The sequence below is a fragment of the Acinonyx jubatus genome, chromosome B4 (genome assembly GCF_027475565.1).
Source record: "Acinonyx jubatus isolate Ajub_Pintada_27869175 chromosome B4, VMU_Ajub_asm_v1.0, whole genome shotgun sequence".
Lineage (NCBI taxonomy): Eukaryota > Metazoa > Chordata > Mammalia > Carnivora > Felidae > Acinonyx > Acinonyx jubatus.
Window position 1 is genome coordinate 45,822,833 of NC_069387.1, and position 11,598 is coordinate 45,834,430.

Below are 11,598 nucleotides of genomic sequence, written 5' to 3' on the forward strand. Positions count from 1 at the left end.
TTAAGAATAGAAGAATCCATCAGGAAGGATGTGGAGCTGTAGGAGGAATGTAGTCAAAGTAATTAATGCAGAGGCATCAGTCCATTAGAAACATCAAGACAGGCAGACTCTGTTTTTTATATGCACCGCCTAAAATCCTTTATAAGCATCAACTAGGGTGGTTCTTCCTTTGCTCTTAGTGGTTCATCAAAGCAGGTCACTGACCTCAGCCACATCTGCCACCATACTCACTGTCATGGGGTGCTAAAACCATGGGAAGAAGCTGCCAGTTTGCTGCCAGCTTGCAAGCCCATGAAATGTCTGTGTTATTTAGTATACCCAATTGTGGGGATCCCGAGGATTTTGCTATAATTTTTGTTGCAAATTCTGGGTTACTCATTTAGGGTCCCTTTATAAAACATGACTAGAGGATCAATCTAGTAGTAAGTTGCTACTGACCTCCCTCTCTCTCTCTCTCTAAGAGAGAGAGAGAGAGAGAGAGAGAGAGGGAGAGAGGGAGAGAGAGAATCCTAAGCAGGCCTCTGGCTGTCAGTGCAGAGCCTGATGCAAGGGTTCATCTCACGAACATGAGATCGTGACCTGAGCCGAAATCAAGAGTCAGACGCTTAACCAACTGAGCCACCCAGGCATCCCTGGACCTCTATATTTTGTCACATTAATATGGCCTTATTTTTTTCAGACCTAGGTCTTCTGGCCCCATTAGTAAGAGGTGCCAATTTGTTTTTGCATTGCTAAGGAAGGGAATCTTTCAGTTGCACAAAGGAAGAAAGAGACACATGATCAAGGTAGGGTGGCCAGCAAGATTGTAATTTTGCTTGAGAGTGTGGTCTTCTGATGATGGGTCCCAGATGGATGGAATGGGCTAGGAAGCAGGGGAGGAAGGATGAGCCCATACTCTGTTGATAGTGTGACTCAGGACACCCAGCAACCCATCAGGGCTCCATTGGGATGATCTTCTGAGTTTTCACTGCACATGTTTCCTATGGACTTTGTATTTCTGCGTCTTCCTGGGAGCTTGGTTTAGGCAGTGGGATGAAACACTCTTGTACAGGATCAACAGTCTGGAAAAGAAGAAGAAATCCATTGTCAACTTTCTGAGCCAACACAAGGGATGATACTCTCCAGAGCTACGTTTGAAATACCATTTCAGCTTCATTCAGTCCTTTGTTGATAAAGAAAAAAAATATTGAGCCTACCCACATCAGAACTTTGTTTTACCATCTTCCTTCTTAGCCAGTAACAAGAATCTTTTTGCAAGATTCTTGAAGAGCTGATCACTGGACATCGAAGTAATCCAAGAAATTCTTGGAGAAGGTATAATAAAGATCTCATCATGTAAATGCCCTCCAAAGGGTTAATGACGGTAAACGATCTATCTGTATCCTGGGCTGTGTGCCATTCCAGGAAAAGGCAAAGTCTCAGATAACAGACCAGAAGGATTAGGATTAGTTAGAGTTGCCGTGTACGGTCCATCAAACAAACAATCTGAGCATGACTTTCACCCTCAGATTTCAGTTACGGGGATCAAAATACAAGAACCGTGTCCCAGTGTGGTATTTTTGGCTGCCTGCATCTGTGTGCCCTCAAGCCATCGTGGCACAAACGCAAGTTGCCTCCCCTTCTACTCAGTAGCGCTCCCTCTGCTTTTGTCTGAAAGAATTAAAATCGGTTACACCCATCTGCTGATGGTGGTGACGGACCTAACCCAGTTCTTGGGGGCAGCCTGAGCTGCGGGAGCTAGACGGTGACTCAGAGAGGCAGCCAGCAGGGCTCAGGGGATCATGTAGACAACTGATAGATACTAAAAGCAGATGTGACCTCATTCATATTCACAAGTCCCTGTTGTCCCCAAGGCAAAAAGCAGCGAGCTTGCTCCTCTTCACCCTCACAGGAACCCTTCAAGCTGCCTTTTCTTTCCAGCGACATTCACCTATATTGGAGTACATCGTTAATGGAGGGGCCATGGGGATTTGGAGGGGCTCGGGCAGAGACAAAGGCATTATATCTGGATGACTCAAGCTGCACAGACTTGGAGGGACAAGCCTGCCCTGCCTGTCCTCTCTCAGGTCAGTAAAGACATTGGAAATGAAGCCTGACAGCTCTCCTGTGGAAGGTGGGCTTGCTATATCCCTCCTTGGTGATTGTAGACAAGCACATTTACCTGCAGCTGAATGGGGGTACCATATGAAGTTAATGCTACATCCTCCTCAGCTCCATCACTGTCTCGGGCTGAAAGCCAAAGGAGGGAAGGGCTGGGTTAGTGTCAGAGATTCACGTGGAAACAGCACATGAGGACTATGAGGAGACTCAAGGGCTTGCAAAGAGGTTCTTGGCCTTTTAGAAAGGAATTCTCAGTCGAGGCTGATTTTTTTTTTCTTTTTCCCCTGAATCTATGATTTAAAAAAAGAGTGCTTGAAAGCTTATGAGGAAGGTTGACTATGGATGGCGTACGTGTGTTCAGGACATAGAATAATCCCATGCGCGGTTATGTGTTTAATATTGGTCCCCTCAACAAGACTTTTGAGCTGTGTCTGTCTCCGAGGTCAGGCCCTTGAGCATTACGTATCTGTTGTTTGATGGTCACAGACATGGCCATGCCCCAGTGTTCACACTTAGGGGCTCTCTCGCTAGCTGTGTGACCTGGGGCCAAGTTTCTTAACCTTTGGTTGCCTTTGTTTCCTGATGTGAATAAAAGGGAGATCATGATGATCATAATAGCAAATGTCTTTCATAGGATTGTCTTGAGGATTAAGTCGCTCAATATGTGTACGACCCTTGGAATAGGGCATGATCATCGAAAACACCATATTACTGTACTCTGCATATTATTACCCACGGTGGTGCTGGTGGTGTGGTCATACGTGATGATCTGACATTGTCTTCCCACTGTCATTTTTTTCTAGAGGGTTGGACCCTGTGAAATATAAAATGCTATTCTTTCCTTCATGACAGAACGAACTGAATTCTCGGTTTAACTGTGTTCCTTGAGGTATAACGAGACTCCTTCACACTCAGCTCCTTAGGGACCGACATTCACCCAACATTCTCATCAGACTAGACTAGACACCAGAGAAGCTTCATTCTCCAGAATTCTCCAGGACTGGCTGCTGTTCATGGATTTACCAAAGGAAAACACCAAAGTGTTTTCCTCTTTCTGTTCATCCTGCAGCCACTTCATGCTGTGAAATCTGAGTTGAGTAAGGAAGACCTTATGTTTATACAGGGAGGAGGCAGAGACATTATAGCCATCATTTAGGCAAGGAGCCTGAGCTTCTAGACGTTGAGGAGCTTGGTTTGGTCTCAAAGTTGGCAGGAAGCAGAGCTGAGCCTCAAGCCAGGGCATCCAGATTCTGCGTTCTTTCTGCTGCCCCATGCTGCACAATTATCTCACGCTCTCTGGATCTTTAGGAATGTCACACCTGTGCCTTATCCGTCCTCAGACCAGACAAATCCTGCCCAGACTCACTGTAGTCTTCCCTACTTTATACCACAACTCTCTCTGTAACCTGTAGCTCTTGAAGGTGATAAAACAGCAGTTCTGAGAGTTGTTCCTGAGAAAGAGCAAACAAAAACTACACCACTTGGGACCACTGAAATTGGGTTTCTCCTAGGAACGGGGGTGCCTTGAAGAAAAACATGCTGAGAATTGTCAAAAAGGGCCGTGCAGGGGCGTCTGGGTGGCTCAGTCAGTTGAGCGTCCGACTTCAGCCCGGGTCACGATCTCACAGTCTGTGAGTTCGAGCCCCGCGTCGGGCTCTGTGCTGACAGCTCAGAGCCTGGAGCCTGCTTCAGATTCTGTGTCTCCCTTTCTCTCTGCCCCTTCCCCGCTCATGCTCTGTCTCTCTCTGTCTCAAAAATAAATAAAAACATTAAAAAAAATTAAAAAAAAAAAAAGGGCCGTCCAGCAAAAGCTCGTATTTACCATAAGGCAAACAGCCCAATGAATGGGCTTAAGTTTGCGGGAACATTCTCTTGGTTCACATCATTTTACAGTCATTGAACCACTTTTACACTGCATAGACTCATTGTTTTTATCTTAAAGCCTTCAAAAAGAATCATGCTAGGTTTGTACACCTTCAAACAATGAACAGAAAAAAATGCCCACAATAATGTGGTATTTTAAAATATACATGGGTCTTGGGGTGCCTGGGTGGCTCAGCTGGTTAGGCGTCTGACTCTGGATTTTGGCTCAGGTCATAATTTCACAGTTTGGTTTGTGAGATGGAGTCCTGAGTCAGGCTCTGCGCTGACAGTGTGGAGCCTGCTTGGGATTCTCTCTCTCCCTCTCTCTGCCTCTCCCCTGCTCATGCTCGTGTGCATGCATGCGCCCTCTCTCTCTCTCAAAGTAAATAAATGTTTAAAAAAAAAAAATATATATATATATATATACACATGGGCCTTGCTTATAGCAAACTTGATATAACAATACCTTAAGTAAACTAGGGCAGATGAAGTAAGCAATATTTAGAATAGGAGCTTTCCCTTCACAAAAAAATTTTGATGGCTGATATTCTATATTTAAGATCTCCACAAATTATATTGCATTTAAAATTCTCAGTTAAAAGGGGGCGCCTGGGTGGCTCAGTTGGTTAAGTGTCTGACTTCGGCTCAGGTCATGATCTCATGGTTTGTGAGTTCAAGCTCCGCATGGAGCTCTGTGCTGACAGCTCGGCCTGGAGCCTGCTTGGGATTTTGTGTCTCCCCCTCTCTCTGCCCCTCCCATGCTCATGCTCTGTCTCCCTCTGTCTCTCAATAATGAATAAACGTTAAAAAAAAAAATCTCAGTAAAAAGGACAACTGGTTTAAAAAATATAATCAATACACAATTTCTAGGAATGCATTTATAATAGAGGGCAAAGAATATTTATAACCATTTGTTTGGTGTCCTGTGGTAACATGCTTGAGTGCATTTTTATTCTCCACCCGGATGTTTTTAGATCTCGGAATTAAGTTCATAAGCCACTTCAGAGACATAAAGCCTAATCTTCTTTTGAAAGAATCCCAGGGAAATAGAGTCCTTAATCCCCTTTGCCGATCTATTTCAGTGTTTACTAACTCTTATTTTCACAGTCAATCTAAATCCTTTGTGCTTTGGTTTGAGTTCACTTCTACAGATTGTCTTTGGTTGGAGACAGAAAACAGGACAACAGCCTCTTGGAGAGAGGTCTTCATACTTGTGAAATTCCCTGCTAATCTCCTCTTGTCTTTCTCTTCTTTCAGATGAATAATTCTCATTTCACAACCCAGTGGTCAATCAAATAATTATGTGACTGGAGTCACAGCTACAGGCAGTATTAATCAGAAGAGTCTCATGACAAATGCATGCCTCATGGGCTCACACAAAATGTCATGTTGTGGTATACAGAATTTAGAGAGAGAACTGGCATGGTCTGTGAGGAAGGCACCTTAAGAACTACTGTCTATTCCATTGTCTTAACCTTTCCACATAGGTCTGATGTTATAACCCTTTAACTGTCTTTGTGGTTTTCCCTCAGCCTCCCCAAGTCCCCCACACTTCTCATTGGTGGATCCCAGGACTGGAATGGGTATTCTTGTTGGCGACTGGCTGACTGACGCCCAGCACAACAGCCTGATTGTTCTTGCTGACCACACGTCTATTTATATAGCACTGTGTTTCTTGAGCAAAGGAAAACAAAGGCAGTGGTAAGCTGCTTGCCTATTGCTAGCTTGTGACCTATAATACGTACGTAGGGTTTCTCAAGTTCTTGTTATCGTACTCTTCTAGTCTGGCTCTTATCTATTTTGTGTCTACTGGTATGTTTTCCTGAGCTTGGTGGAATCCTCTATTTTGTACTGAGTTTTAATAATTCTTCTAAGTTTTGATATTTGTAATTTTTCCCAGGTGACCTAGATTCTGATTCTGTTGTCCCAGTTTAAGTTTCTGGTATTCTGACCAATGTGGAGAGCAATCTGTATGTCCTTTACTACACTACTGATTTATTATTATTATTTTTAACAAAACATCAAACTGGGGGCACCTGAGTGGCTCAGTTGGTTGAGTGTCTGATTCTTGATTTCGACTCAGGTCATGATCCCGGGGTCGTGGGATCAAGCCTTGTGTTGGGCTCTGAGCTGAGCGTGGAGCCTGCTTAAGACTCTCTCTCTCTCTCTCTCTCTCTCTCGCTCTCTCTCTCTCTCCCTCTTTCCCTTTGCCCCTCTCTCCCACTCATGCTCTCTCTCTGTCTACAATAAAAACAAACAAAACACCAAACTGCTTTGACAGTGACTGTCACTGGCAGGCATTTCCTGCTCAGAAATGGATTTTCTAACCATGCGCGAGTAACAAGGATAGTACCAAGCCCTTGGTCTTTCACCAAACCCTCCTTAGAACACTTAAAACACTTGTGTTTTGGGGTATGGACTCTTGATCATTACAAGTCCCAGTATGTTTGGGGTATTATACAATTCTAAGAACCCCTCTCTCTCTCTCGGCTTTTGTTTCTTGGAAATATACAACGACAATAAAACAACACGAGAAATTTTATCTAACCTTCTGGTGAGAACTACAAGACATAGTTTCAGGGATTGACTCTGCAATTCTGCCATACACCTTAGTGATCTGATGACGCACCATCAACAAGCAAGGAAAAACTGTTAAAGGAAGGATGTATAGCATCAATTTCCGACTCTCGGTCAACTGAACTGAAAAGAATGAATGGCTGCATCTCTCTGAACAGGATTTAATTTGAATGTGTAATTAGCCATAGATGACAGCTCAAAAAAGTGTATGCACTTAAAGGGAAGGCTTCTATTAATTTTTTTGAGCCTGGTGAACATTATGTGTGATATACATTTAAAATAACATCATTTTGCACATTAGAAATAAATTGTGAGGAATCAGATGCCTATTAAGACACAAAAATTGATGTAAAACTATGATATTGGGTTATGAATAATAGGCCAGATATTTCAGAAGGGAATGAATGGGGTTTGACATATTTCTAGACAACCAAAATTAGCCACTATCTCCCAGGTTGTTAAGGTCCAAGCATTTTTGGGTCATGGTTAATCTATTTTATTCATTAACCAAGTATAGACAGGTGGCTTGGTCTTACATAAAGATAAAAACACAATCTGACCAGAAATTTTTTGAAAATGTCACATAAGCAAGTTGCTTTATTTCTGTTAATGATTACATATCTGAGCCTTTATTAGAATTCTGATTCGATGGCTCTTCCGGTCACTTTTTGCAAACTTTGAAGGCTTTCAAGCAGTGAATGGTTTGAAAAGTAGAGATTTAGAAGTTATTGGGCTTTGTGACGTTAATGAAGTGATGAGTCCTATGAATCGGTTTATTATGATGTTTGGGCAAATTAGCTTCAAGACTTAAATTTTTAAAAATGTCAATCACATGTTACCTGGATTGACTTTTGCATCTGATGGCCCAAACGTCTGGACTTAGCATCATATGCCATGCAACTGCATGGTCCAAGCCTAATTTGGTGCTAGTTAACTCACTTTATAGTGGGTGCCTTTCTTTACCCAGCGTGAGCACTCAGTCACACCCTCTTTATTTAGGGCCTTTGATTCGTTTCTGTCTTGGCCTCTCCCCCATAAATCTCTGTATTTTGGAAGAACTGATTTTTCGTAAAAGTCTAACCTTGATTCCAGGTATCTTTACCTCCTTTTTGGAAATAGTAAGTCACCCATCTAAATTGTTCCCTCTTGGTTCATCCTATTTCTCAATTTCTCTCCTGTTTTTCCCACAGGAAAGCCTCCCTACTCCCTGAACCCCCTGGGAAAGTACCTCGTGAGAGTTCCTGGTTCTCCACTCTGAAGCTGCATTGGTAGGCTGGGGCTGGGCAGGCATTGCCTGGTAAAGGACAAGTCTGCTTGCTCGATCTGTAGAGAATGCAGAGCTCGGGTATGATGTACAGCAGCAGGAAGACCCATGCATTGGTGACCAGCGCAATACAGATGACAGGGTCATCCCACTGGGGCTGCCGCTGGAACTGTGGGTTGCCTCTCAGGAGCATGGAGATCCACACTACCCAGATAATGATGGAGATGAGCACAGTGACGAAGATGAGCCTTCCATGTTGCTTCCAGTTCTCACATGGGCCACAGAAAGTGGCTTTGGAGACGAAGAATGTGAGGGCCATCAGGAAGAGGACATAGACCAGGAGCACAACAAAGTCCACGTTGAGCTGACAGGGTGTCATATGCATGAACATCATACCCCTGGTCATCATGAGAGTCACATACTCAGTGGCAATGATTATCTGCAGCAAGCTGACACCAATAGCAATGCACAGAATTGTTGTCCAAGAGAAGGAGACTCTGCCCCGGACCAGCTTCACCAGGTTGGAGGCATGAGCCAAGAGGCATGAGAAACAGAGAGCAAAGAGAACCCCAAAGAGAAAGTAGCGTACAGGGGCAGTTTGCTGATTGAACTGAGTGATGAAGGCAAACGTGAGGCTAAAGAGTCCCAACACACCCAGGAGGAAGAGGAACTGAGTGGGAAGGACATTCCACTGGCTGCAGTCTTGAACCCTTCGCATGAGGAAGAGAAACGCCAAGAGTAGGATAATCGTAACTACTATGCCAATTATTGCCAGGGACTCTAGAACAGTGCTCCATGGCCCCTCGTTGTCACAGAGGAAATAATAGTCCTCAGTGGACTTGACGCAGTCCTCATACATGGTGACTTGTAGGCGGACCTCACGAGAATGGACTTCTGTTTCCCTGCGGAAGAAAGATGAGACAAATTTCTGACTACATCCGCCCATAAGAGCGCCCGTCGGGTAGTCCTATTTGGGCACTATAAGGTCTCTCATTCCCAAAAGAAGACACCTGGACATACTGGATAAAACGTCCCCAAACTATCAAACCCTGAAATCTCGCCTGGCTCCATTCTGCTGGGAAAAGCAGAACAATGTCTACTTCCCGATGCTTCATCCATTTTCATGTCAGTTTCCACCAAGCCTTTTTGAAACCCAAGGCAGGATCATTTTCACAAAATAGGGTATGTGACAAAGGTTGCATTGTTGATGAGATTCCAGTTAGGTCGGACTCCAGAACGAGCGCTGTCAACGTTAATGGATCATCGGATCATTCGAGACACTGATGCACTGCTTGAGGGAGACAGGCAGATCATTCTTCCTAGTAATTCTAATGGCCGTTCCTTCTTTTAACGTAAGTCAACCCAACAGAACATGTTATTGCTAAATACCTACTATTTGTTCATCAAAGACTTATGCAAAATGGTCCCCGCTTCAACTACCTTTTGGGACCATCGAGCACCAACATCTATGTCGTCACTGAGGCTGCCCAGGAAAAAAAAATTACACACATTCTTTAGGAAAAAAGTACTTGGCAATTGGATACTTCTAGCTCTATTCCCCTTCAGTTATTCCCAAGCCAGATGGCTGGAGCAATCCTGGTTTATAGCTAAGGACATGGCCCCTTCGTTCCCACTTACCTTCTCTGTGTCCACGCTGGAAGCTGAGGTGGTAGTGGCTGCGAGGTTGTAACTGCCAATGAGTAAGAAGGAGACAATCGCAGCTTCTTTAATCTCTCCCCAAATGGGCGGAAGGCCCTCACTCAGGTTCCTGCAGTGCCTATAAAAAGAACCGGAAGGACACACCTATTCCAGTTTCACGGCAACTTTTCTCCAGAGCTTTCTTTGGTGAGAACAATTATTTTCTTTTCTTTTTTTTTTTTTTAACGTTTATTTGTTTTTGAGACAGAGAGAGACAGAGCATGAACGGCGGAGGGTCAGAGAGAGGGAGACACAGAATCTGAAACAGGCTCCAGGCTCTGAGAGCCCGACGCGGGGCTCGAACTCACGGACCGCGAGATCATGACCTGAGCCGAAGTCGGCCGCTCAACTGACTGAGCCACCCAGGCGCCCCGAGAACAATTATTTTCTATGCTATTGCTAACTTGAGGCACCTTGGCCTTAGGGGGTCCTGAAGGTGACTTTAGGAAAAGACGGCTTCCTCCCCATATACTCCACTGTGTTTAGGAAGCTGCAAGAGGCCTTCAGTTGGCCTTACGTGAGGACACTTCACTCTCCGTCTGACCTCCTCCCTAAAGAGCCATCTGGATTCTTCCCCACATCCTGATTTTGGTTGTGAGATCCAAAATAGTATCCATTTAATGAATAAGAGTTTTACTGGGCCCTAAAGAAGGGTTATGTGCATTAAAAGGGCCAGCGGTTGGCAAAATTGTGAATTAGGGGAAATTTGTCTTCTCTACGACTCTTTCCTATCCAGTGTAAGTCTTTCCTCAGGCTTTGCTGTCCAACAAGTGTGGGCCGCTACCTTGACCAGCTCTTCCTGGCAATGCGAAGCCTTTGGTACAATTTCCCATTGTCCTTCCTCTCCTCATTCCTATCAGAAGACACCTGTTCTGGGTTTCATTCCATCAGGGCATCCCAAGGCCAAAGATGGAACTCACAGTTGAATTTACCAGCCAATATTGGTGTAACAAATCCCTTTTCTCCTGTGACAGTGTATAAGGGAACACATTAGTAGTGTCCAGCCTATACTGACCGCACCTCTACACCCCCCAATTTACTCCTTGGTTCTTTCGCTGGGTATTTGCATTTTGATAGAGGACTTCCAAAGACCCCAAGTCAGTACTTGTTAGTTTGGTTTCCAGTCACTCTGCGATCTGGCCCTATCTTTCTCATCCAACTGTATTTCTTTCAGGTCTCCTGGCCCTATGGTTTATCCAGGTTGGTTTTCCCACTGTGCATAAAGAAACAAACTCCAGTCTGATTGCCTTCTCTTAGATGTTGTCCATGACCTGAATTGCCTTTTGCTTTATTTCCACTGATCCTGTTCCCTAACCAAATACTTTCCCTACCTCTAAGATTTATCTCTTATTTCCTCTGTGAGCTTCCCTGACTCCCTTAATCCCTGGAGCCCTCACCACTCACCTCCTACCATGAACTCCAAGGCATGCTGGGGTTGGGTCTGTGCTCTTCACAATTAGTGGAAACCATATTTTCTGTCCATTTTATTTGCATCAATCGATTTTCAATAAATAAAATAATCAATGAATTCAAAATAGTAATAAATAATAAATGTATTAATTTATTTTCTTTGTATTGGCCTCACCCCCTTGATTAGAGTTATAGCTGCTTGGTGGGGGGTCAGTCTCCACATTTTATGCCCCCATAGCACCTGGCCATCCTAGGTGATGGGTGGATTGTTCAGCTGGGAGAGTCTAATGATAGAATTCCTGACCTTGTGAAGGCAGGTCTTAGCAGTGTGGTTTTCCAGCAGAAGCTTTTTAATGGAAACTACCAGCAAACAAGTCAGGACCTTAACAAACCCCAGACAAATTCATTCTGAAGTGGTGCTCTATCTTTAGAGACTCTTCAGCTTTAAAGAGCCATTCCCGCCCCCCGCCCCCCCTTTGAGAGAAGAATATTCCAGGGAGGAGAGTCCTCTCCTTTACTTGCTTTAGGCATAATTGTGGTTTGTCGGAAACGGTAAAAGCTAATCTAAAGTTTACTTTAAGGGTAAAGAGATTTTTCCAGATGATGAAATGGGACATCCATGAGAATTCACTCAGAGAGCCTCGTGAGTAGTTACATTGCTGTCTGTAGAACAGCAGAGGATTCCC

The 11,598-nt window shown here is 44.2% G+C and overlaps 1 protein-coding gene across 2 annotated transcripts; it reads right to left on the reverse strand.

The window, feature by feature from the left end:
• Nucleotides 1–467: 467 nt before the first annotated feature.
• GPRC5D (G protein-coupled receptor class C group 5 member D) lies at nt 468–9,616 on the reverse strand. Of its 2 annotated transcripts, XM_027035602.2 has the most exons (4): nt 9,443–9,581; nt 7,769–8,706; nt 2,162–2,229; nt 468–1,061 (listed from the first exon to the last, which is right to left on the reverse strand). In XM_027035602.2, the coding sequence occupies exons 2-4, from the start codon at nt 8,661–8,663 to the stop codon at nt 981–983; spliced, it is 1,044 nt and encodes a 347-aa protein (XP_026891403.1). In that variant the 5' UTR covers nt 8,664–8,706; nt 9,443–9,581; the 3' UTR covers nt 468–980. The 2 variants fall into 2 exon arrangements, with proteins under 2 accessions (XP_026891403.1, XP_053081826.1); XM_053225851.1 differs by lacking the exon at nt 2,162–2,229 and having other exon boundaries at nt 476–1,061; nt 9,443–9,616.
• Between the last annotated feature and the right edge of the window lie 1,982 nt (nt 9,617–11,598).

Bases quoted from the DNA above. Each gene is read 5' to 3' on its own strand.
- GPRC5D (XM_027035602.2), bottom strand. From the start codon at position 8,663: ATGTATGAGGACTGCGTCAAGTCCACTGAGGACTATTATTTCCTCTGT. The intron at 2,230-7,768 runs GTACTTTCCCAG...TTTGGCTTTCAG, and splicing joins GAACCAGGAACTCTCACGAG to CCCGAGACAGTGATGGAGCT. The intron at 1,062-2,161 runs GTAAATGTGCTT...CTTCTTTTCCAG, and splicing joins GTACCCCCATTCAGCTGCAG to ACTGTTGATCCTGTACAAGA.